Consider the following 27,203-nt stretch of genomic DNA (forward strand, 5'->3'; position numbering starts at 1 on the left):
GAGTTCATAATTATTCTTGCTAGAGATGGGGTGCAACCTTACTGTGCAAGATGAAGCTGGTTCACATTTAAACTGCATACACTTTAGTGTGCAAAGGACAATTGTTAAAAATATCAGACATTAGAAAAAAGGTAAATTTTATTGGCTTACCTGGTGAAAAAAAAAAAAAGAAAAACAAACACAAAAAAATCCCAAAATAAAAACAAAAAAACCCCAACCAAAGAAAAAAAAACCAGAAAAACCAACCATCCCCAAAAAACAAACAAAAAACCCCCCCAAAAAATACAAGAAAGAGAAACAAAGCAAAAAAACTCACAAAAAATAAAAAAGAAATAAATCCAAACACCTTTTAATCACCAAAGTGATTAAAAGTTCCATTTATTATTCAAAGATGGTGCAAATAATAACTGTATATTTTGTTCATCCCTCTCAGTCTCTGAATAGCAAATGTGATTCTGAGAAGGGGCAATATAAACCAGGGCTTTTACCCACTAGAAAATCATATGGAAAGGGCTAAGGTGACTCACAGGGCTGCACGTTTAAAGCTTTCAAGATACAACGCTTGCCAGCAGCTTCACATCAAGCCCATCTTCAAAACATGTTAAAACTCATCTCTTTTCCGAGCAGACAAATTCAAATCTTTTTCATCATCTATAGGCAAACATATGTACAATGTGTGCATAGCACTTCAGTAGTTTTATGGCGTTTTATTTCTCATTTATACAGCAGCCTTCCTTTAATGCCAGCATTTATTACTGTCTTTGGAAGTGCCCTCTGTCCTGATAAACTCATAATTTTCCTTTACACTCACTTTTGGAGCTGTCATCTGTTCTTTGATGAAATTTATCTCTGTGAGTGGGGAAGTTTGGATGAGGAATGGTGTTTTCTTTAGTTTGGAAAGATTTTCAGTACAATTTAGTGGAGCATAATGAACTGAGCAAAGCTAGGTTTAGAGTTTCTGGAAGCTCCACATCTAGCCTAAGCAAGCTGTCCTTGTCCTTGATTCCACTGTGTGGTCAGTGAAGGAAAGCTGACATTTTCATTATGAGGACAAACTGCTTTTTAGATTTCTCTCTCTCTCACACTCTTGCCATCCAGTCATTTGTAGCAGGAGTTTCAGCCATGTGTTCTGATTAGATGCTTGAATTTAAGAGCAATTAATTCTGCCAAATGTGGGAGAACTCACATTCTACTTTCAGCACTTTTCCTTTGGGATTTATAACTACTTTATATGTCTAGTTGGAGAATCATCTTTGAACTGAGCCTGAGGTTGTCTCTTCCATTTAATTTCTTATTTTGTTAACAAGTTAATCATTTGGCAACACCTTATTAAGAGGGGAAATAACTAAGGACAAAAATGCAATTATGAGGGCCCTATGAAAATTAGTAATCATAGAATCCTGTAGGTTGAAAAAGTAATTTAAAAACATTGAGTTTAACTATTGACCTAGCTCTGCCAAGTCTACCACTAAACCATGTAAAGTTAATTTTAAAGGCAATATCTATGCTTGATGAATAAAGCATACATTTCTGATAGATTTTAATGGAAAATACTCTATTTTTTACCCTCTTCAAAGTCTCCTCCTCCTCAGTTCATGATTAGAGAACACAGTGAGACCTTGCATCTTTTTCTCACAGTATAAACACATAAATGAGCTCTGCAATGAATACATGTAAGAAACCTCACAGGAATTATCTGCCTGCCCAGACAGGAACCCACGGTGACAAGTACACCACGAGTATTTCACAGAAGATACGTCTCAGCAGTGTGACAGTGCCTTAGGAGCAGGTCCTTCAGGCAGGCCTAACTCTGAGATGCTTCCAGGAGGTGAAGCAGCATTCCCATGTCACTTCTACCCCAAGCAGAGCAGCTTCCCCCTGGAGGAAAAGCTTATCCAGCAAAGTGTTCTGCTGTCATAGGACAGCTACACCGTTTGGGGAACCCAAAGCATCTCCCAGCTTGCTGATCTATGTTGACAGACTCACGACTGCTCACTTCATTTCCTGTAATCTAAGTTCCATTTTCAAAACTAGCAACTGCATTTAGGAGCCATCGCCAATCTGAACAGGACTTGAAAAAATCAGAGTGACTTACTAACTTTCTCAAATCATGTGGCCTAGGCATCCCCAAATTCAAAAATGAATCTCTGGAATTTTCGTCTGCTTCGAAACAGGAGCTTTTCTACAGCAAATATGCTGTAAATAAAACTCACTTTCAACTCCTAAATGATATGTACAAAATATGGTTTTGCTTTCTAAGTGAAATTATGCCCTTCCCCCATTTTCTTCCTTTTTATTCTCCCAAACTGATTTTTCCACTTTCAGCTGTTTTTTTCTAACTATCACAGAGCAAACTAAAATATTAAGGTATGAGTTGAAAGCAAGGTTACTAAGAGGGATTCTGATCACTACATGAAGTATAGCAGCTTTTCTTTAATTACCCAAACATAATTTGGTATTAGTATTAGTAGAGAGCAATAAGAAAGGGCAGCATGCCCAAGGGAATTGAATCACACTGACAGAAACTGTGAGAGACCTGTATGGACAGGACAGAGGTACCTGCTCTAAGAGTCTGCTCTTGCTGTCAGTTAAAAATTAATATTAATTTCCATTTTACCAGCCATCCAATGACAGCTCAAAAACCCCCCCAGTATTAGTGAGATAATGGAATGGAAAAAAAGGGAGCCGGTTTGGGTTTAAATCCAGTAAGAAAGAGATGCTAACAAGATGTCTAGGCAAAATAATTGGATATGGGTTTGGGTACTACACCAGAGTATTGAATTTTGTCACCTGGTTAAAATCATCAATTTCTTGTTTTAGTATGCTACAGTTAACATAAAGTGATCAAAATAATAGCAGGCTATATTTTCTCATTGGCACTTTGGTTACAGGTACAGATTGATTTCTTTATTTTTGCATGGAATTTCTCTTTTTTGTAACCTCTCTTTTTAATCTGCAAATCAGCATATCACATGCAGAAATAAAATAGCAATCAATCATAAACTTTTAATGCTGAAAAAAAAATCACTTTAACTAGCAGACAGTTCTTGCTCTAATTTCAGACTATGTGCTATTTCAAAGAGACAGCTATAAAAAAGTGTGTTATTATAGGTTAAAAATAAATTAACTGGAAAGGTATTTTCATTACGGTTTGTATCATCCCTGAAAATATAGTTAACAACCCAAGAAAGTAATCAATGCTATAAAGAGAGATTAAAAACTAAAGAGATAAATAAAATTTGGAAAAGTTATATTACAGTTGTATTATGCTGTCCTAAAAATAAAAAACGTCTTAGCAATCATGCAGGGGAAAAAATTAAAGCAAGATGACAAACAGCATCAAAACCATCTCAAGCATTTGACTGTCAAAGGATCTGATTGTCACAAACTGATAAAACTCTTTTTTACAAACCTGTTTAGAATTGCTCTCCACCTTCTGCACGAGGCTTTCCCAGCGCTGGGCAAAATTTTCAAGACGGCTTTCCAGCTTTTGAGCCACTGCTTTGTTTTTCACAGCTACGAGGAGATCTTGGCTGAGCAACTTCAGCTTACTCATCATATGCCTTTTCATTTCTAGATCTCCTTTTAGGATCTGTTAAACAAAGTAACAGAAGGAAGAACACACATTCATACAAAAAAAAAAACCAAAAAAAAACCAAAAAAAAACCCAAACCAAAACACCCACAAAAAAGAAAATCAACAAACTTAGAAGAAAAATCATAAGGAGATCATCAGAATAAACTGAAAATGGGTAAGGACTCCTAGAATTCCATGATGTTGTTTCCATAAAAACTGCTGCCAGAGCTTACATAGCAACATAATATGGCAGATGGAGCAACTCCAACCTCACAGCAGGCTTCAGGTGATGACATGAATCAAAAACCCAAGAGTTGTGTTACAGGAATAACCTTAAAACTGCACTGATGTTAACAACTATATCAACATGTCAAACAATCTTTCAAGTTCCAATGTACTTTGTTATATATTCCATACAGAAAAAAACTTTCCTAGAAAAGAAATATTTGATCTCAAATCAGATACCAAAGAACCCAAACAAACAAAAAATGAAAACACACTGTGCCAAGAGACCTTGAAACTCCTAAGACCTGTGCATGCAAACCTGCCTACGAAACAGGCTAGTCAGAGATCCAAGGGTCATCCATAGCTCCAGTTCTCACCTGGGTTTACTTTTTAAAGCCTCAACTGGTGATTTCCATTCCTTAAACCTTCATTCTCTGCACCCTAATCCTGTTAACCATAGGCACATTTTGAACTCTCTATGCAGATGTGGATTGCATTCTAATCCACAAAATGATGAAAGGGATAACCAAACAAGTGGTTAGACAACAGAATTTAGTCTACATGTACTTTCCTACAGCAATATAATCCAAAAATGTAATTAAAAATACAACTCAGAAAAAGAAAGATTCATTGTCTTTGTAATCAGTACTCTTTCTAATCAGATTTGATTTAAAACATCAAAATTACTAACGGTAGGTACAGTTGATATGAAAATTTAAATTGATCTATCCCTGAGAAGCAGAAGCTAACTTTATATAGAAGAATCTCTTTTCAGAGTAGTAGGAGACCTAACAGATGGCAGAAAGTAGATGCAAACAAGTTTAGCATGTTAAATTTCAAGCACTGCTATGTTTGACCTTTTTTTACGCCTACAGCGTCAGGGAAAGCTCATGTGGAAGCCACCATAAACTGACTGGGATAACAAAAAATGGCATCCTGTGAAACATTAGCTAGCTCTGAAGAGCAGTGTTTGATTCCTAGTCAGCCAGCCCACAACAGCTGTACGGCACACCCGTGAGGCAGCATCAATCCAAGACACCTGGAGCACAAGCAGGAAGTGAAACTACAAAAAGAAGGATGCCAAAAATTTCTTTTAAAGATACTGCTCACTGCAACTCAATATGCTTTTGTGACAGCTACAGTCAATCTGGAAAACTATACTAGGAGATTCTGTTTTCACATTGCTTCATTAAAAACCTGTCAATGAGCCACAATAACCAAAAATATGCTCTGGGGTTTTTTTTCTAGCACAAGAATAGACTTAAAATAATAATAGTAACTGGAAAGTATGCAATTTGCCAACCTGGAGGACAAGACATAGTAGTTTGCTTTATGAAATTAATTATCAAATATATCAGTCATAACTTCTTTTAAGTACGTAGTGTAAATCCTGATATTTGAACATTCTAATGTGATTTCCTCAGTTTTGGTAACGTGGTTCCATTTTGAGGGGTACAAGATTTTAATTCTTGTTTTTTTCTTTTCCTTAAAGATCAAAAACTTATTTTGCTCACTGTAATAGCAGCACTTTGCTCACTGTAATAACCAGCAACACCCACTGTAAAGTTAGTTTTCAGCTGCCAAGAAATTTATCCCAGTCAAAAACAGTGTAATATCTAATTTATCTTCTATATGTAAAAAAAAAAATAAAAAAAAAATAGGTGAAGGAAGAAAATATTTAACTCTATATTAATGGACTATTTACTATAAATATATAAAGGTAGAGCTTGTGTACCTTTGCAATAGCTGTCAGTATTTTTTGCAAAACAAACCAAACAAACAAACCCCCCAAAAACAACAACAAAAAAGACAATTTCATTTTACAGACTACAAAATGTAGGCCTAGGACACAAAAAAAAAAAAATCTATCAAGCCTGTGCCATACATGGCACCAAAATTTCACCTCAGTCCATGTTCTATTTCACCCTACACCTTATGTAATAATTAAAGAATCAATTATGGAGTCAGAGAATAAATTTTAAGTGGAAAATTAAAACAACAACAATAACAAAAACCAACAACAAAAACCCTCAGTTGTTTTAAGGAAGTATTTTAAGAACTGGAACAACTACCCCCTAAACAGTTTTTCTGACCTCCTCCAGAAGATCCCAGAAGAGAGCTGATGACAAAGAAGATAAATTTTCACATGAACACTGAATAAATCTTTTGAAATAAACTGCAGTCTGTGGAGGACCCCACACCAGAACAGGCAGAGGTGCTCTCACCCTGTGGAGAGCCCACACTGGAGCAGGCTCCACTCTGTGGACATTATTGTCATATAAAAGTCAAGGTTTTTTTCCTTGAAAAAAACTTTAAACTTTTTAAAAAAACTTTACTGTGAACAGTATCTCAACAGACCTGTTTCACATCAGTCACTTTAGCATGCTTAGAGCGTTGTAGGAGGGTTGTAGAATTTCAAATCAACAGTCACGATGCTAAATGTTTTAATAAATTACCTTCAGAAATTTCCTTCTGGTTAAAGAGACTGGATAAAGAACACAACCATAATGTGGCAAAGTTCTGCATGTAAGTGAGGCAGAAAACATAGGCTGGAAGCTCTTATGCCATATGGCAATATCAAAACCTAAGATTCTTAAGGTGTAGCAGAAACAACTAATGCTGTGATTTCTTGCTGGAAACGACTGGACAACTGAGGGCTCAGGATATCACAGAATCACAGGACTGGAAGAGACCTCCAGGATCATCAAGTCCAACCCAACCCTAAGCTAACCTAAACCATGGCACCCACTGCCACATCCAATCTTTCCTCAAACACATCCAGGAATGTTGAATCCACCACCTCCCCAGGTAGACCATCCAATGCTTTATTACGCTTTCTATAAAAAAAAAAAAAATCCTAATATTCAGCCTGTATTTCCCTTGGCATAGCTTAAGACTTAATACTGTAATGTTAAGAACATAAGCATCTTTATTCTAAGTGAAAAGATACATTTCTATTCCCTCACAGACTTGCTTTTATAGTTCAGACCTAATTATAAGTGATCTTTGGTGACAGCTTCTCCTCTACTACATTCAAACACCTGTCAAAATAAAATATACCAAAAGACAGGCACAACATGCATGTCAGGACAGCATGATCCCATTTTTACCTATTTCTAAAAGCCCATCCAAGAGGAGAATCTAACCCCTGCAAAAAACCATCATGTGGCTGTTATATTAGTGCATATTCCCAAAGGTTCAGACAAGATTAAAATAGTAAATTGCCATATACAAAACTTCTGGCAATTTAGCATTGTGTGAATGCAAAAACACATACTCACTGGAATTTGGAAATGACTGCTACTAGGTCTAAAAACTGATAGAGGGAATTCCAAAAGTAAAAGCTACTTTTCTGCTGCAAATTAAACACACTAAAGAGGTAATTTTATTCTAGCATAGCAGCAATATTTAAATATCTAAACTAATGCATTATGAATCATGTTTCTAAAAAGATCAAAATTATTCATGTATAAAAAAGAGTAAGTTGCAATTAATAAACTCCACCTTTTCTGTTAAGGATGACATGACTCTTGTTGAAGTTCAGGACTATGGAAAAATCATTTTATTTACTATTTTATGTTGTTCACTCAGTTTCCTGAAAGACCACGATTATTTAATGACAATAATGCTTAACAATTAAAACTGGCAGCATAATTTTAACATAATTTTAACTTCATAAGAGTTCATTAGTGAAACTTATGGAAATACTACAAAAGAGTTTCATTTTTAACACCATAATAGTCTGCTGCTTCACAACTTGTGACAAACAGTTTAACCCTCTGTACCTATGTCCTCTAGCAACCTTCTGAAATCCAAAAGTACAGACTTTTGGAATAAATTTGGATTTCTTCTAATACGTTTTTCTTCATGAAGGTATTCTAAAGTTGTACTCTAAAGAGGCTGAGTTGTCTCTAATCCATTATGGGATAAAAGCCTGACTTGAAGTCAGCTTCAAGACTCCTCACATGTTAGATTGCGAGAATTTCCAAGTACATATACTGAAGGCAAGTACATCTTCCTTCCTTTACAACAAGTTTACTTAATCCTAAGCCATCTTTAATCAAAATCCAAGTCTGTACTTCTAAATGCATATTTTTATTAACCCCTGAACAGCCAAAGAAGGAAAAAGGACAAGAAGAACAAAACCCCTATATATGGCTATGTAATAATTAGCATCTCAAGATGATGCTAAAAAATCAATCTTTTGGTTCTTAAATTAACTACTGAGTCATTCTATGAATCAAAGGAACATCTACCAATAATTCTGGACCAGCTACAACAGAATTAAACAATCAGTAAGTAAGTTTATTTTTCTAAGCTTTATACATTTGTATATGTGAGCATAAAATAGAGTAAATTTTAGAAACATCACAGTTACTCAAACCTCAGAAACATCATAGTAGTTCTATCAACCCAGAGCCTGAACGTTTTTGCTTTTAATACAGGATGATAAGGACATAAATCCTTAATTGATTTTTAAAAATGTAAGGTTGAACCTTAGATACATATACCCAAGGAATGTATATCCAATAAAAATATTCAATGAACAATATGTATATAATTGATATGCCATATTAATTACTTAATACTTAATAATAGCTAGTAATAATAAAGAAACATCCATGCCTGAAGAGATTACCAGTTTTGTTCCTAATCGAGCAATAATTCACCTATTTTAAGCCAAGCATGGACATAGCTGTTTCCTCTCCCCTAAATGCTAGGCAACCATCATTACCTACACATAGAGGAACAGCACATACCATATAATTTTCTTTACAAAAGTTCTGCTGCTGTAAAACCATTGGCAAGCCCAGCCTGCCACAAGTTTTTCACCTCACAGCCAGACCCACACTCCCTCCACAAAGACCATGCAGGGTGGAGAATTTGCTGAAGAGTGAGGTGGTGCAAAGGGTGTGGTTTGTGCATGTAACTACATTTCTGATGCTGAGTTACAGTTGTAAAGGAACACTAATTTCAACATTTCAGTTTCTGAGCCTTCAGCTTCTCTGAGTTCAAGGAATGGATGGCAGGGTTTTGTGTAGGATAAGTACTTCCATGTGGTAGTACTGATAATACAATTGGTCTGAATTTAGGCTTCAGGCTCTGCCAGTGTCTGTGTGAAAGGCAGGTGAGTAACTTTCTCACTCTGGCCTGAGAAATCTAAAGGAGGAATTCAAACAAGCCTTGGGAAGTGAGAAACCATCCGCAGGTGGTGTTTTTCCAACACGTTTACTGGCAAAGGATGTTTATAATAAGGTGTAGACTCTAATAACCAATCATGTTCTTCGTACCTAACTACTCTCTAAAAGTAGAAAAGAATAAAGTTTGCTCTCATTTTCACCATCATATCGAGAATCATGTTCTTATTCCTGTCGTCTGAAAATCATAACAACACTTCCTCATATGCATATTCCTTTGCACATATGTATATATAGTCTCACCCACAATACATACACCAACACCATCAACAGAGAAACTTTCCCTATAAAAGTATACATATTTTTAAGACACCCAAATGCTATTTTATTTCATAAACTTTTGACCAAAGATACAACCAAGAAAAACATCTCTATCTAGTGGTTCCCTTCTCAGGAGGGCTATGGACCAACCTATTCCCCCCACAGGAGGCAAAGCCCATTCCCAAGTATGCAACAGATGTTCTCTTAAATCATACGGTCTGAGAGTGGGGTAACTCCCTGTGCATGCAGACTCAGATCAAGGAAGCTGAACATAAAACAGAAGAATGGAAAATACATACAGCTAATTTGCTTAGATTGGTCAGCATTTCATTCTGATCTCCAAAGCCAGTTGTATGAATTTTGCTCACTGCATCCTCTTTCTCAGTAAGCCATGCATCAAAAAGGCACTGAAATTAAATTGGAGAGAAAAAGCTTCAGTCAGGCCCTTTATATATATATATATATATAAAAATATATTTCCTATAATGTTTTGAAGAACATTCCAATTTATGATTTAAAAAGCTCCTCACCTGCTCTTCTGCAAAATGCTGCCATTTACGAAGAATATCTTGCAGAAGGACCCATCGTTCTTCTGTCCATCTGCAGATGGCTGCCCACCGTTTTCCAAAGTGCTGGACAGAAAGGAACACAAAAGAGGGGTTTGCATTTGACTTTTTTCTTACTAAACAAGGAAAGATGTTTTCCCTATGACACTACAATTTTTTATGGAAACCTTTTCCTTGTTGACTTCTTTTCAGGCATATGCCTTTAAAATATGTTGCATATCACACTGAAATGGATTTTAGGACCAGTTGAAATCAAACCAAAATGGACAGAATAGGGAAAGCAATAGTTCTAAACACAGAATATTTTAATACTAATCTACAGATAGTTTTCTAGCAAGTCTCTAGTACTACACTTTAGAAAAAACGCTCTCTTTCAAAACTTTAAGATGCCCAAAACAGAACTGCTTGAAACATAAAACATGATGGCCAAAGATGCAGCCAAAGCAAAAAAAAAAAAAAAAGGCTTTTAAGTTGCATCATCAATACAGCTGGTCAAAGCTCTTCTCTCTTTTAAAATATTGCAGTTTAAAATATAAACCTCATCCTTATAAACTTCCACACCAGCACAAATCCTATTGAGGTTTCCCAGGTATTTGTAGCACATGCTACTATGTACGTATTTAAAAGACACAAAACACCAACCATCTTGTTCTCTTCTCTTTTATTTTAACTGATGATAGAAAACTTTTATTGCAATGATTTATAGTAACTTAATTACCTCTGGACACCGAATGCAAATTATTCAGCTGTTTCCAAAAAACAAAAACAAAAACAAACAAACAAACAAACCCCCAACAAACAAAAAACCAACCAACCAAACAAACAAACAAACAAAAACAACAACAACAACAACAAAAAACCCCAACCAAAAAAAAAAAAAAAACAACAACAAAAAACCGAAAAAACAGAACAAAACAAAACCAAAAAAACAAACCACACACAAAAAAACCCAAACCCAAACAAACGAAAAAACCCCGCAAAACTCTTTTCTGGAAAGATACTCCATACTACTGTGTTCCTTATTTTTCATCCACTTTCAATGCACATCCTAACAAATAGGTAATAGTTTCTTCCTTTTTATATATTTAGTTATTTACTTCATGACACTTATGGGTCCCTTATAACTTGAGATATTATATGACGCTATATCTTCAGTATTTACATATAATTTAATTTTAGCAAAAATGTGCGTCCAAATAGTGGATTCTTAAAATCAAGGTTAAAATTAGAAATGTATTTTGTACCTGGAAGAAAAAAAAATTCAGTTTTACTTCCTAGGATATAGAAGATAAAATTTCAGAATGCCATCTAAATTTGTTGCATTAACAGTTTTACATCACAGTAAAGAGTCAGCAGATACAATTTTCCATTTAGTGGACACTAAAACCATAAAAATCTTCAATTGAATATTTTTTATCTTGCTAATTACTAGTTCAAAAATCATAAGCATATCCTTCCTCATAGCTATTTTATAAAAATTCTCATACCTGAGCAACTTTTAAATAGCTCACATGCAAGGCGCTGGCTTTTCTTAATGATTACCATGAAAAAAAAAATTCTCTCAACAACAGCAATAACACCTCCATCAATTATCACTGTGGTACACCATCAAAAGTATTTTTTTTACTTGGTCCTCTAGAAAACACCCAAACCTCAAAAGAACAAGATCAAACATCTGTCTCTGCCTTAGCTGTGAGAAATATATTGATTTGAGCAATAAAAAAGTTAATACAAAATGCCATTTTCAGCATTTGAATTCAGAGCTACAAAACCTTTTTTTTTTTTCCTCAATAATTTCACAAGGTCTTTTATTTTAATAAAGTAAGCAAAATGACCAAGTAACTTCACTGATAAAACTGCTGATTCTGGGACTTACCTTAAATCTGGTTATTTCTCATGAGAGGCTGTTACAACCATGAGACCAAGATACACTGTCTGGTTGAGTGGATTTAAGACATGAAGTTTCAAGTTTGAAATATCATGTCAGGACTGTTATTTATGAAGTAGTTATTAATCACTAAATCACATGGTGCTCAACTTTAAATCTCTATTCACATCAAACAGTTGCCTATGTGATGCCCAGAAACTCAGACTGCTCCAAGTGTTCAAAACACCTGGGAAAACAATTATTCTGAGAAACTGACTGAATCTGCACTAATGAGTAAAATGCTTTCCTGTAAAAAAAAAAAAAAAAAAAGCCTTTTCTTACAGCCCTAACTTGAATTTCTAGAGAAATCTGCTTGCAAAAGATGATCTTTTTTTTTCTCCTCAGAGGACACTGAAAGAATATTTCTTATGACTATCAAAAACAGAAGATGAAATATTTTAGTCTGCTAATAAGTCAAAGTAACGAAGCACAAGAACAGAAGAAAATGAGTAAAACATAACTCTTGGGAACACTGGACTAAAATAATGTACTGCAAGCCTGCAACTAACAGAGCTTATTTGATAAATGCTTTTCTAATCAGGTATAGCTATCCACTTTAAAAAATAATTATTTTGCTTATATCCAAAATCAGTTCTTTACAACTGAACATTTAGCCCATTCATAGAGATTTTACCAAACAACAATAAGCTTTGCATGCAGTTCTGAAATGCTCAGCACGGAGTGGGAGAAACAAACAGGATGAACTGGAAGCACTGGTCAGGTCCCACAGCTGGGATATTCATGAGACTCAGTAGAATGAGTCCCACAGATGGAAATCTGGGATGGAGAACTCCAGGCTGCTCAGGATGTAAACTGTTCTCCAGGGAATTAGGAGAAATTTCTAGATCAGTAACCCTTGTCATTATGAGAGATTTCAACTTCCCAGGCATCAACGAGGAATATCATGTTGTGATAAGCATGCTTTGGAAATCCCTGAAGTCTGTGGGATGTAACTTCCTGTCATAAGTGCTCAGTGAGTCAGCTGAAATACTCCACTCATTCTTTAACATTCCTCACTTATTTTGATGTATTTTTACAAGAACTACCCATATATCATCTTCAATCAAAGGACAGTACCCTGAATAACATGAATCTATAATCCTGGAAAATACACTCGAAGCTCCCTTCCCCCAGCAGGGGAATAAGCCATCAAGTAGCATTTGATACACTTTATACAGATTTCTTTCTAGCACAGACCCTTACCCATGAAGCCTGGGGAAGCCTCTAATTCGAGCCAGCTCACAAGAGCCCTTAAGAGACCTGTTGTCTGCTGGGTATAATTAGGGAAAAAAATCTCCCTGCATTCATGGCTTCTGTATGTTATCCAGCCATTTCTCTGAGGTGAAGATAATTCCCTCCATTTTTTCCTGTAGAAAGGAGTCAGAGTACAGCAGCAGCTTTGCTACTGAAGTGGTTTGATTTTGCAGCACTAAATATACATTTGAGCTTTATTCCACAGCTGCCTTGGTAAATCCGTGGACTGAGTTTAATTGGGGTCTTGGAGTTTTAAGTCTAAATAGTTGGTTCTCAGTAGCAGCATAAACAGAGCTTCTCAACATGTCACACATTGATGTTACGTAATCAAAGTAATCTAAAAGTAGTTTTAATATTCACACTCACCCAGTCTAGCTGAAGTCTCTCAAAGTACCTTAGGGTTCCTAAAAAAAGCCCTGAAATTCTGTTTGGTTTTAGTTTTCCAAGCAAGAGTAAATTTGCAATTAATAATTTGTTTCACTTTTGGCTTCTATGTAATTAGTTGACTCTTAAATAGATATGTTTTTGCATAGACAATAAGAATTAAGAACTTCTACACAGTTCATTTAAAATCAGCATAGATTATTGACAAGCATCCTGAGACCCAAAATCTCAAAAAGTTCATTTTAGGCGTGAAATTTTTTTCTTACACAGACATTTGAAAAAAAAATACACAACACATACATAGATATTTATATGTATAAAATAATTTCAGGAATCACCACCTCAAAAAGAAAGGCATAACTGAATTGCACCTGCTCGGAAAATGGATCTTTGAGTATTACATGGAAACAAATAACTGCTCATTTTCTTCCTAATCTGATGCTGACCAGAACCTCAGTGAGCCAGGCTTATTAAGCTCTTTTGTCTGACAGTTCATGCTCTTGTTTTGTTCTACTTTTAGAAGTCAGACTGACAGATATATAATGAAGCTTGGAACTTTCCTCCATTGTGCCTTTTGTCAAATGCTCTAATGGTTGTGCCTGTCAACACATTTTATCTCTTGTGTTTATATTCAGACTGCAAGTGATATGAAAAAAAAAAAAAAAATCCAAACAGTTCCTGTACACAGAAAAGAGGTGTAACATTTCTCTAGGAGAGCAGGTGGAGTATGGTAACTCCGTTCTCCTGGGTGTTAAAATACCAAAGTTTCCACACCTCCCTAAACCTTATCGCTTTATATCTGTACTTGGGTTTTATTAACATCTGTAATATTGCTACACGTTCTTTGACTTCCAGGGCAATGGAACTATTATATTTTCTTCCAGATTCTTCTGTAAGAAACTGTGAATGAAGGATGTAACAGAAGAGCAAATGGACTGTTCCACGCCATCCCTTGCTCTGCTCAGAGGTGGCCTGTGCTGCAGGGTGAGGGGTGGCAGGAATTGTCTTTCTAGCATCTTTCAAGGAATGTATTTTTTCCAAGACAGTAATAATTGGTGCTTTCTGCACTAGTACAGTTACAAACTGTGCATTTCCAGTGCATTTCATCGACATTAATTATTCATTATGTTTCTTTAAGTTATTGCAGTAATGTCTGAGTTCCCTTTCACACTTTATTCCATTACGAGTCAGCCACAGATGTTGCACAGGTTACTAATGGTTCCTTTCCAACCATTGTAACAATATGGGATGCAGCTGTGTCACCTGGTGTTCCCTCAATTCTTCTTTCTGAAGATGTGAAAATAGATAAATTGTCTAGCAACCCACCAATGATTCATTTGTTTTCCACACTATTAAAAACTCTCATTTCTACATCTTCTAATTCATGAAGTGCCATAAATATCAAATACTCTTAATTATTTTCTCTCTTCTTCCATTCAAGATATTTTATAAGTTTAGTTTAGCTTCTGGAGGCATGCTCTTGTTAAGGGTCTGCTTTATTCCACAGAACAGTTCCAAGGAGCTGGCTGACAAGAAATTCTGGAAGGTTAAGACTATTTTGACTTAAGATGAAGTCAAAAGAAATTAATAATTATGGATCAGTAGAGGCTGCATTGTTATCTTGGCTGGGTTGTGCTCCTTGAGTGACTAAGTAGCTGCAGTAGAGAAAACTGAGAATTACATTTGAAGTGGCAGTGCTCATCATCTCAGCCAAACGTACTCTAAATTCCAAACCAATCACTAATTTGCTGGTATTGGTACCCAAGTTAGCTACATTCAAGACAGCACACAGGTCTCTGTCTGTGCTACAGCTGTACCTTCTGGCTGAATGTATTGATTGCTTCTCTACAGAAACCTTGGGTGTTAATGATTTAGAACCCACAAACTCTTATTTTTTTAGGTAATAAAGCAAAATGAAAGAAAAACACTTTCTCCTTTCTGAAAGAGAAAAATAGAAGGAATCTTGGCTGTAATATTGCAATTCCTCCCAAGCTGTGTGCCTGGAGAGACGACCACCAACACAAGAGAACCCTCTTTCAATCATTAATTGTATCCCAACATTAATTATCGACTTTTGTTTATCCAATTTCATTCAGAAGTTATAGTAAGAGCATTGGAATATGAATAATACAGCAATAGCAACTTTTTTAGTGAACTTTTAGTATGCACAACTTAGTTTGAAAAACCTTTGAATATCTTGACTGCTAGTTCTGTCACTTCAATGTGTCATTCTTTTAAAGATACTCAAGTGATTGTATTTAGAAAATACAATTGAGTGATAGTTCCCTTCACTTCCTAAGAAACAAGGCCATGAGAAAATAATGGGAAATAAATTATGATTTTCCTCTCAAAAGTGCTCTAGAAAAATACAGAATAATCTTAATATTTCTCAATAACCACTGTTTCTTTACAAATTATGATCCTGTACACATTAACTATCTGGTTTTTCTTATTTAAAAAATTCCCAATTTTAATCTTTTGGGACTGGCATTGCCATTTATTAATTACCTGAAGCTGCTCTTCCAGTGCAGCAGTAGCTCTGTCACCGCTGTTTTCATCCACCACCACTACCATATGGGTTAGGGAATTCACCTTGACTTGTTCCTGTTCCAGATCTTCCTGAAATGCCTATAATGAAAGCACATGTGTTAGAGAATGTGTTCCAGAGTAAAAAAAACCAACAAAAAATGTGCCACTGACTGATTAACTAGCACAACTGACTAACTATGAGAACTCCAGAGCTTCAAGTTACTCACTCAAAAGTCCTAACTCTTAATAGAATATTCCAGACTGAAAATTTTGCTTGAGAAATAATTTGTTGAGTTTATGTAGCTGATTTACAGATATTCATGTAATATGCATACATACCAATAGCCTGTAGATTTTAAATAGCCATTGAATTCAATTTTGTACTTCATACTATTGTAAGAAAAAGTTTACTCTTTTTTCAAAATTATAAGAACATAAAAAATCACATAGATTTCATTAAACAAACACTTACTAACTTCAGCCTGGCACCCCTACAACATTACTGACATAAGAGAAAACTGCTCAGCTGACCCACCATTAGGAAATTCATGCAGCACCCTGGTTTCACTCACAGCAGAAACTAGGAAACTAAACAAGAAACAAAGGTGTTTCATGATTTCTGATTAAAAACTTGCTTGTCCTTTTTTTTCCTTGCTTGTCATGAAAGATGGAACTCCTCTTTTGCTATAGTTAACGAAATCAAAACCAGCCCAGCTCTGGCACCAGGGAACTGAGCAGCCAGACCTCAGGGGCAGCAAGAGGACACACAACAACAAAAATGGAAGGAGCTAAAGTGGTGTTGGTAATGACAATTAAAACCACAGAGAACACCTCCTACCACTCCCCTGAAAAAACAAACAAACAAAACAAAACAATGTATCCAGGACTCCATCTTCCCTGACACATTTTTTAGGTGTCTCTAACTTGCTTCAAACCAACAAAAGAATGGGGGAAACCAAAGTCCTCCTTTATGCTCTCAGCACTTCAGCTGAGCGTGTTCTAGGGATTCATGCACACACAGTGGGATAGATACAGTCTGAAAAATAACACGGCCTTGTCACAAGAGAAACCTTGACTCTGTTACCAACTATGTTGAATTTCACAATGTTGTGGTTTTCTGCTTCTTTTTCAAGTAGAGTAATTCACTCAGCTATGAAGTGAAGTACTGATGAAAATAAGGTCATGCATTCTAAAACCCTTTTTTATAAAACTTCTTACTTTTATGTGAAAATTAATTTAAAAAATTAAAACGCAAAGCATAATGTGGTTATAAGCAATAGGAAAGGTATTCACAGACTACTTTGTTTTTAGGGCATAAATATCTTACCACCCGTTTCAGAGTTAATTTCTTTCATGGCCATGTGGAGACAATATAAGAATCCTCCTTTTTCTGACTTTCATGCCTGTGAGTACCATTTGCTTCAGAGAGCTAAACTATAAAACAATTCTCAAGGACTGTGAAGTATACTAAATTGTTAGAGTCATCTCTGGAAGTCAGACTTCTCAGAATTTTATAACCCAGCATTAGAAAGGGAAGGGGAGGCAGAGCAGCCATGGGTTAGAGTGTATGATACAGCTCACTTCCCCCACGTTTAACCCCCTCTTTAAGGCAAACAAAAGAAATCCATTGCTCCATAAGTCTACAGCCATGGACAAGGTGACTTTTATTTCCTTATTAGCTGGAATCTGACAGATGGCACCCCAGAACAAAACCAGAGTTAGCAGGAGTGGGGGGCACTTTGGAGGGGGGAGTCTCACACATTGTGAAAGACTTGAAAAGTCATGGAACAGATGAACCAGAAAGTTGAACCATCATCTAATCCTCAGGCAGATTCCATTTACTCTGCAGTAAAAGACTTTTCTTGATAACCCAAGTGTCTATTTTTACCATGAAATTCATTAGTGAGAATTGTTTGTTTACAGGATCCTGTTGGAACAGGAATTTATGATGGACAGTTTCAAGGCAAGAGCACACTCTGTTCAAACCATTTAAATGGAAATTTCTAACAAGTTGTCCTGAGCTTATTAGAGAAACAGCAAATTTTCAGGGACTTAAAATGTAAGATGGATATAGTTGTTAATGAATAAAGATAGCAACAAGAGAAACTCATAAAACTCCACAATTTCTTTAATTCCTAGCTGTCAGATACCTTACACAACTCCAACATAATCTAGTTCAAAGTGAATAAAAATGCCTCCCAAAGTCATCTAAGTACACAAAGAAAATCCATCTTGATATTTGGACACTGAAGTGCCTCATTTTACCTTTGAAATTAATGTGAAGTACTAAAAATCCTAGGACTAAAAAAGGCTTACATGTTTTTAGAAACATAATGAAACTATAAAAATCCACTAACTATATATGGTATAATAACATTTTGGAATAATAAAACCAGTGCAATTAAAAGCACAATTTTTAAATTAATTATAAATTTCCAATACAATAGTCTGCTTGGACAGCTCAATGGTCCTAAGATTTTTACTGAAAAGTAGCTTTCTTCTTTATAAAATTATAAAAAAGGGATAATTATAACAGGAGAAAAAACACTTTAAATGCTACAGCAAAAAAAAAAAAAACCAACAAAAAACCAAACCAAAACAACAACAACAAAACCCCAAACAACCCCTCCAAAAACCAAACCAAAACAACAAAAAAAATCCAACCCAAACAAATCCCCCAAACACTGACATGTTTAACTATTTTTCCAAAATATATTGACTATGCCAGATATCTTACCAGAACTCTAATGGCATAAAATTTTCTACTTCACCACTTCAGTCCACTCAGAAAATTTTCAGTACCATCAAGATAACAACCTCATATCTTTTGGACCTAAGCAGCATGCTGGGAAGGATGTTGTGTTTTTTCTCTGCTCTGATTGTTGGTTGCCATTTCCAATGGACATTAGTGGGTTTTTTGGTTGGTTGGTTGGTTTTGTTTGTTTGTTTGTTTTTTGTTAATATTACCCAGCAGAGAAATTGAAGTGTCAGTCACAAGAACTCAAGACCAATATTTTTGCAACATTATTTTAAAATATATAGAATAAGGAAATCAGATGTATGGAAATCATAAGTCAAAAGGGGATACATAACATGAAATAGAGTGAAAAGTACCTACTAACGATCAGGTAAAGAGAGGAAGGCAAAATTATAAGGGTAAAGAGACAGAGGCGAGATGACAGCAACCCAAACCTATCATGTTTGCTGAAGTCTGTTTCATTTGAGATTACGATAGCTTCTTATATCCTCAAACTTCTGGCTCCTCTTATGAATTTACAAAACATTGTTTTCTAATACAACCAGACTCATGTGAGACTAAGAGGAAACGAAAAGGGGTTTTGGGTTTTGCTTTCTTATTTGCTTGTTCAGTAATGAAGCAATAACTGTCCTATAAAAATTCCATTGTTTTAACCCTTGTTATAGGAGGCAGGTGGGCTGCATGTAAAATTCAATAAAATTATAGGACACTTTCTCAATAACTGAAGGAATGGAAACCCTGTTCTTTGGCTTCTGAATAAGGCAAGTGATAAATGAATATAAATGTAATTAAAATTAAACACAAACCATTTTATTTCCAGCATTTCTGTCTAAATTGCCTCTTGCACATGAAACAGATTTGAAAAGTAATACTCATAAATAAATAATATTCACTAACTCAACACACCAAAATGAAGAACGAGCATGTGGAAAAGAGATTTCTGCATGTCTTCACTCAGAATCTTCAAATACAAGCTAAATATCCATTTTTCTCAGTATTAGAAAGAAGCAGCAGAAAGAGATTGCATAAATAAAAGGATTACATTTTATGTTAGTATTCAAGCATACAATGCATAGAAATAGGGGTAAAGTTATTCAAGTCTTGGTATTGATGTATCCAAAATCTTTTATGTTTTTTTCTGTAATTACCATTTCATAATTACGGGCTGTCTTTTATAAAAAAGAAAATTTAATGTCAGGAAATGTCTTTAGCTAGCAAACCCTCATACTGAAATGCATTGTCTCCTCACAGGGCAAGCACAGACAGCACAGACAGCAGCAGGAGCCGCAGAATTTGTATTCTCCTTCAGTAGCACTCCTTAATCAGAATGCAAAGAAATCATCTTTAACACACAAGCGCATCATGAAGTCTTTTGCTGCTTTTGACCTCTTTTTAAAAGAACTGTAAAAGCTGATTTCAGTTTGAATTGTTTTTCAGGATGATCTGCCCTCTAAAACCTGGATTAGCACAGACACAGGCCATGAAGCATCAGGTGTAAAAATCTCTCAAGATACCATGGCAAGGAACAGCTTTGAGCCATTGATGTAGAGATGTTAACAGGTCATCACATTAAATCTCCACCACCTCACAAATCCCCTCTGTTTTCTATATTTTTCTGTGTTTCTTTACCATCATTGTGTCCAACAGACACATACATAAATTTATGCTTAAATTTAATTAATATGAAGCAAGGCAATCTAATCCCATAAATGGAATCAATATTACACAAGCTATCCCTCTCTCTTTTTGGTTCTGAATTCTTCCAGTTTAAAAAATACTGTTACATGGAAAAAATTGGCCAAATTCCATCTTATTGTCTATTCTTGAGGCAGGGGTTCTTCGGGGGGTTTTTTGATGGTTTTTGTTTGGTTGTTGGGTTTTTTTTGTGTAATTTAAATACATCAACAAAAAGTATTTTCTACTGTTAGAAAGCAGTGCACTTTACAGTGCATAATATATCCTTGGTGCAAATATATATTCAGAATCTCTGGAGTCCTAACAATATTATGTGGTCTGACTACTGCATCATTGCTGCTACAACATGTAAGAGAAAAAAGCAAGACGAAAAAAGAAGAATACACAAATATTAAAAAAACGGATATATTTTCATTGTAATGTAATGAAAAGATGTTACAGTTGCCTTGCATATTCTAGTTTATTGCTTATATATAAAAAGAAAGCAATTCTTTTTTTATATCAGAATAAAACTCACAGTTGTGATAAAGTCTACAAAACCTTGTTAACTGTACAGAACAATAAATATTAAACCAAGATTTCATATTACTTTGCCATGCTCTAACAGCAGGAGTAGAGCTTTTAAAATGTCAAACACCCAATTTGGTTTTTATGCCTTTGGAAGCACACCACAGCATACCTTATGCTCTTCTATTTGACGCTTTAGGTCCTCCAGGTCTGGACCTAAGGGCTCCAAATCAGTTTTCTTTGTCCTCTCCTCTGTTTTTGTCAGCCAGTCAGCTAGCTGGGCCAGCTGCTGATTCTGCAGATCCATTAGGATTTTATGCAAACTGTAAAACAAAGAAAAAATAGTTAGAATTTATAAGTGAAGAGAACAATAGGTAGAAACATCTGCCCCTCATACTAGCAGATTTCCTCGAGGTTACATTTGAAGGCAGAATAGAAATAGATGCTTTGAAAAGGGAACAGCTTCCAGGGCAGTGGTCACAGCAGCAGCCTGGCAGAGCTCAGGCAGTGTTTGGGAATTCTCTCAGGCACAGGGTGGGACTCCGGGGGTGTCTGTGCAGGGCCAGGAGCTGGACTCATGACCCCAGTGGATCCCTTCCAACCCAGCAAATTCTATTGTTCTGTAGATAGATATACAGAAGGTAACTCAATTTTTTTGAAACCATTTTGATTTAGAAAAACTGTTCTAAGACTTTTTTTTAGGAACTGACTACATCATATAATACTTGGTTTATTAAAATTTTGTCTTCCAGTTTCATTTCTATTAGAGCTGGAGTTCAAAATTTCTACACTCTGTTTTTGTAAAGCTTGTTTTATGCACTACAAATATTTTTGTAAAAAAATGCTGTAAAAACCAGCTTGCCTTACTAGGCTTCCTCTAATTTGGGATGTTAAATAGAAAACCCACTATCTTTTCAGTTATTCAATGGAAAATAAACTGAAAAAAATTAGGAAATACTTCAGTTTTGCCTAATGAAATTATATAGATAGATCAAAATGATCTGGCCAAAAACGCATTACAGATTTCCACTTACACTTGCCTGTTTAGAAATTCTCTAAGCTTTCCTAAACAAAATCTTCATCAACAGTCTTCTATGATTTCAGATTTGTTTTTATATCTTATTCTTTTTTTTTATCAACTGGAAATCATATATTAAAGACTGATTAAAACCACCAGAGGACTCATATAGTATTGTTTCTGTCCTAATCTCTCTATTAATTACAGAGTACAGAAAGATGATGCCCCATTTCAATAAACCCCATGGTTCACAAGGGATTAGGGACCTCAGATCTCAATCCTTCACTTTCAACTGTGTATTTTATGGTCTTGATGTTCTAAACTAAGCTATTATAAATATACAGTACAATGCTTCATCCTGGAGATATTCCTCTCAGCAATAAATTAAATAAACTGTACAGAAAACCTGTTAAAGTAAACTGAATTTAGAAAATGAAAATATGTTGAAGCATGTATTATACATAACATTGATATTATTCTGACGTAAGGAGTATAAACTTAAAATTTAAAAAAATCACTAAAAAAGTCACCATTTATTCCTAAGTAAAAGAATGTTGCTTCTTTCTTACCATTCACCAGGTACTTCCTTGTTTTCAAAATACTTTTATAAACATCTGATATGAGGGCTTAGCATTTATTTATATACCTCAGGGGACTATCAAAACCTTTGTTTATACTATGGCTTTCATAAGTTTCAAATTAAAAAAAAACCACTTTTTTCATTGAATTGAATGTGTTTTAAAAGTTGCAGAACTCCCTATAAAGTGGTAAATTGCATTATTTTCTCTAAAGTGACATATTTATCACTGAGATGCTTTACTGCAGAAAATTCTGTTTGGGAAAGGCCAGGAGGAAGAAATTAAGAGAAAAAACAAGCAAGCAGACAGTTTTCCTTCAGCACACTAGTGAACTGCTTATTAGAAGAGTCAGATGCTTTCAATACACAGTGAACACATGAGAAATAAAATCTGGGCTGCTTTTACACAAAGGCATTATTGTATTCCAAACTTCCTCTGACATTCTGACCACGCAATCACTTTTTCTAAGACCCTTTCCCTTTTACAGCATCTTTATCAGTGTATCTTCCCCCTGCCCTTGTTTATTGCTTGCTCTTGTTTTCCCTGTGCTGTAAAGTGTGGTGCCTTTTCTCACACTTCCCATTACCAGCACAGAGGTCAGACAGCCTTGCTGTTCTCATCTTCACAAAAACCATCCCTGTTTGGCTAAACGTGTCACTGTTGCCTTAGAGACACGATTACAGCAATGTGCTCAGAAGATTGTGCTTGAAGCTGAAGTAGAAGATGTGTTCTGAGAGTTTAAATTATGTATAATAACCCAGAAATATATGATATTGTGATATGAAAGCTTTTTATCACCCTCCAGCCAGTTTCTTGAAAAACAGGGGTTTGACCAAAAGGCCAGAATTAACTATACCTAAGTATATCACTCCTGAGAGATTTTCTCTTGCCCTATCCCAACTCTCATTGAATTTATCACGGGTTTTTTGTTTGTTTGTTTGTATTTTGGGGCTTTTGTTTTGTTTTTGTTTGTTTGTTTTCATATAGGAAATTAAATACTAGCACCAAACTCTGTGAAGTCCCTATCACTTTATGTCTTCTGAATGAACTGAATTCTGAAGCGACTGAATTTGTATTGCACAACTATGACCTCCTTTAGAAGATACTAGGCCATTCAATTCCCCAAGCAATGACCTGCTGCCACCATGAGATTTCCTAGTTTTCTGAGCATTCATATTGAAGTAGAAGTTCTTACTTCTCACACTTTGTTCACGTAAACAAGAGATTGTTTTTTGTAAACAGTGTCATTGTTTTTGCATTCTTTCCCATGAGAGGAGGGTGTGTTTGACAGTCCTTTTGACCAATGTGGTTGACAGGCGGGAATTCCACCCTCCAATCCATGGTCACCTTTCTAAAAGAATGAATTTGTTTATTTCATTCTAATGAATGAAATAAACAAATCAGGGCTTTCTGCCCCTGCTCCTCCTTCTCTCAACTTTCCGAGTCTCTGTGTGGTCATTTCAGTGAGACAAACAGCGACAGACCCACAGCTGCAGCTGGGAGATGGGTTAAAAACTGGTGTTAAAGGACATTTTAAGTAGACAAAGTACCACTCAGAGACGTAGCTACTTACACATGTGGAGTTAAATGAAAATATGTAGGGCCAATACAAACTCCCTACAGTAACGCATCATACATTTTTCTCTCCAAAAAAATATTAGAACTGGAATAAGTTAGGTTGAAACATCTGAAACGCATCAACAATTTTATAGTCAAAGGACGACAGAATAAAGGAAACATTCTCAATGCTCAGTAGCAAACTGAAAAGAAAACAAATGCTTGGAATTGGTGAGAATATATTGCAAGAAAGAGAGTTATGTCATGCAATAGTTGAAAATCACAGTTTGCTTTTTAATGCAGTGGATAAGCCAGTTAACTCCACAAGGTAAGGTGGAACTGGATAAAGCTCAAAGAGGAGCAAGATGAATTTGTTCAATGTATATTTATGAAGAAAGTAAGAAAAGATATACTTTATCTCTGTATCCTGTAACCCAAATTACTCCCCTGTGGCACGACCACAAGCTTTAACATTTATGGAATTTCCTATCTCAGATGATACTATGTAAATCAAAATTTCAAAATCAGATATGATAACATTAAAAATCTCCAAAGATTATTGTGAATATTTAATGGATTGTTTCTCTACTTGTAGTTACACTTTAAACCATAAGACTTGCCCTTTTTCAAATAGTGTAATTTGCACTCTGATAAAACCACAGCAATATTTCCAGGAAATCTAAGCTCTTATTTATTCTTCTAATGAGACTGAGTTTTATAGGCCTTAAAGATTTGTTTTCCTTATCCTTTTCTAGCTTTGAAATATTCTCTCCTTTGTAGCTCAATATAGTGCAAGACAATATTTGTTGGAACAACTGGAAAAAGGTGAGGCAGGTTATGTAAATTTTGGTTAAAGTATTATCTGTGTCCAAGCTGTTGATAGCTGCTGCTTCGTGTGGCTTCCAGGCTCCAAGCAACATGCAAGGTCCAAAATCACTACACATAAAATTTCAGGTTCAAACAGATACAAGATGGAGTTTTGTTCACAGTGAAGTGAAGGAAAATCCCAACCTTTAGCCAAGCTCAGGGTTTGTTTCAGTCAAAATCAATATATATTATTTCACCTGACTTGTTACTTACTTGCTTTGTTTTTCCATACTTGCTACCCTGAGACTTTCCCAACGAGAATTAAGTAGATTCATCTGTTCTTGGATTTCATTCTCTTCCTCATCTGAAAGTTTTCCAGTTGACAGAAGTTGACTTCCAACTTGCAAAACATTACCAACACGTCCTTGGTGAGCTGTTAACTCCATCATAAAACCCTGACAATTAAAAAAAAAATCCAGGTTTCAGTTGAATTCTTTGAAATGAACTAACAGAATTGCACCATTTTGCCAACATGATTTTCAACCCCTCTCCAAACCTCGTAACTGGAAATAAACACTTTTTTTTTCTTCAAAAGGCAAAAAGTTTGCATTCTCTGAATCAAAATTAATAATGAATGAAAAAAATCCCCCAAAACCAAGCAAAGACAATAGAATAAAATAAATACATTTTGAATCATTAGCATAAACATATACCTCATGGGTGTGAAACTGTTCTTTAACAACTTCTACGTCATTGGATATATCTCCTTGTGCTTGTAATGCATCTTCAGCAGAGAGAAGCCACGTGAGCACTTCCTCTAAAGCAGTTTGGTAGTTTTCAAGATCTCCAGCCCCCATCCGCACAGTGCTAAATTTCTTTTCTTCAACACTTTCTAAAAACTGACCAAAACCAAAATTGTAAGAGCAACGAATATGGCATCTGCTCAGACAGTTCTACAAAGGAATAAATAGAACACCATTGTATTCTTAAAAAAAAAAAAAAAATAATCAGATGGCTAATACATAGAAGTACTTTGTAATACAAAATCAGTGAACTGACCAAGATCAGTTAAGATGGAGGGAAACAAAAAAAACCAATCTTGTATATAATTAGATATTTCACACTGTTATTCAAAATCCCACTAAGTGTTCTGAATAGTGAACAATGACAATAATGTTTACTGCATATTTAGAGGAATTTACCAAAACAGTTCATAAAATGATAAACGCAAAAATTGCAGAGAATCTATGGAAAACATGTTTAAAAAACCAAAACCAACAAACCTTTACACTACATGCAATGCTAGGCTTGAGCAATCCACAGACACATTTTTATGAAAACCACTCTAGGAAGCTGAAAAAGCTCAAAAACTCATGCAAAATCATAACTTTTTAAAACCAAGAAAAAGTGCATTACTGTTGATTTCTCTTTTCTGCAAAGACCAACCTTATAATTATTTTTCAGGAGCCAAGTATCTCTTGTGAGAACAGAAAACCCATTTTTGGTCTACTGCTTAAAGTCAAGAGAAATCAACAAGTATTTATTGATTAGTATAATAGTAGAAAACAAGGACAGAAGAGAAGCAAAAAATGCATTTGCTACTATTTGAAGATACTATGTCATACGTTTTTCAAAAAGTTCTGAACAAGTTCAGCTACTTTGTTAAGAATTTCATTTGAAAACAAACTACACATATAAATATGCTTATGCTTCCATAAAAAAATTATACCAAGGCACTTAATATTTTTATAGTTGGCAAAAATCGTTTCTACTGACAAATTCGTGCCAATAAAATGCTTAAAGCAGCTAATAAAGCCTTTCATTGCTGTTTAGAACTAAAAGTTAAACTTTATCACTAGAACCACAAGCTGGAAGGGACCCAGAGGACCGTGGAGCCCAACTCTTACATGAATATGGGATTACAGATCAACCACGTGAGCTGGCCTCAGGAAGTGCAATATGTGCAATGTAATCACTAAAAGTGAAATTTTCAATCTTCACAACAACAGCTTCATTCGGAATTCCACAGATCTAACAATCACATGAAATCTATGCAGATCCCTAACTATGTGTTGGGCTAGGTAACAGTCACAACTATGCCGTGGTTTAACGTAATTTAGTTTTTAGTTAAGGAAAAAAATCCATGAGCTACATAAGTGGCTTGTGTGAGAAACAATGGTCAATAACTGAATCAATGGTCAGTAACTGAAATCTCATGAGAAAAAGGAGGCTTGGAAATCTGATAAACTTTATGGCGGGGGGGGGAGGTGGGGGTGTCTTTTTTATAGTGTTTTTTTCTTTTTTTTTCTTTTTTTAAGGAAGTAGTATCTTACAGAAATATAAATAATGAATCACCAAAAATA

General features: G+C 35.3%; 1 protein-coding gene across 2 annotated transcripts in view; it reads right to left on the reverse strand.

Annotated features, from left to right (window-relative positions):
• The window catches only part of DMD (dystrophin), a 978,378-nt gene that overhangs the window by 687,346 nt on the left and 263,829 nt on the right, over window positions 1-27,203 (reverse strand). For both annotated transcript variants that reach the window (XM_063392999.1, XM_063392994.1), the window contains 7 exons: window positions 25,554-25,739; window positions 25,114-25,295; window positions 21,053-21,203; window positions 15,900-16,019; window positions 9,791-9,892; window positions 9,560-9,667; window positions 3,413-3,592 (listed from right to left, as the gene is read on the reverse strand). In XM_063392999.1, coding sequence (XP_063249069.1) covers window positions 3,413-3,592; window positions 9,560-9,667; window positions 9,791-9,892; window positions 15,900-16,019; window positions 21,053-21,203; window positions 25,114-25,295; window positions 25,554-25,739 — 1,029 coding nt within the window. The remainder of the gene's footprint in view (window positions 1-3,412; window positions 3,593-9,559; window positions 9,668-9,790; window positions 9,893-15,899; window positions 16,020-21,052; window positions 21,204-25,113; window positions 25,296-25,553; window positions 25,740-27,203) is intronic.

This window comes from Prinia subflava, chromosome 3 (assembly GCF_021018805.1).
Source record: "Prinia subflava isolate CZ2003 ecotype Zambia chromosome 3, Cam_Psub_1.2, whole genome shotgun sequence".
Taxonomy (NCBI): domain Eukaryota; kingdom Metazoa; phylum Chordata; class Aves; order Passeriformes; family Cisticolidae; genus Prinia; species Prinia subflava.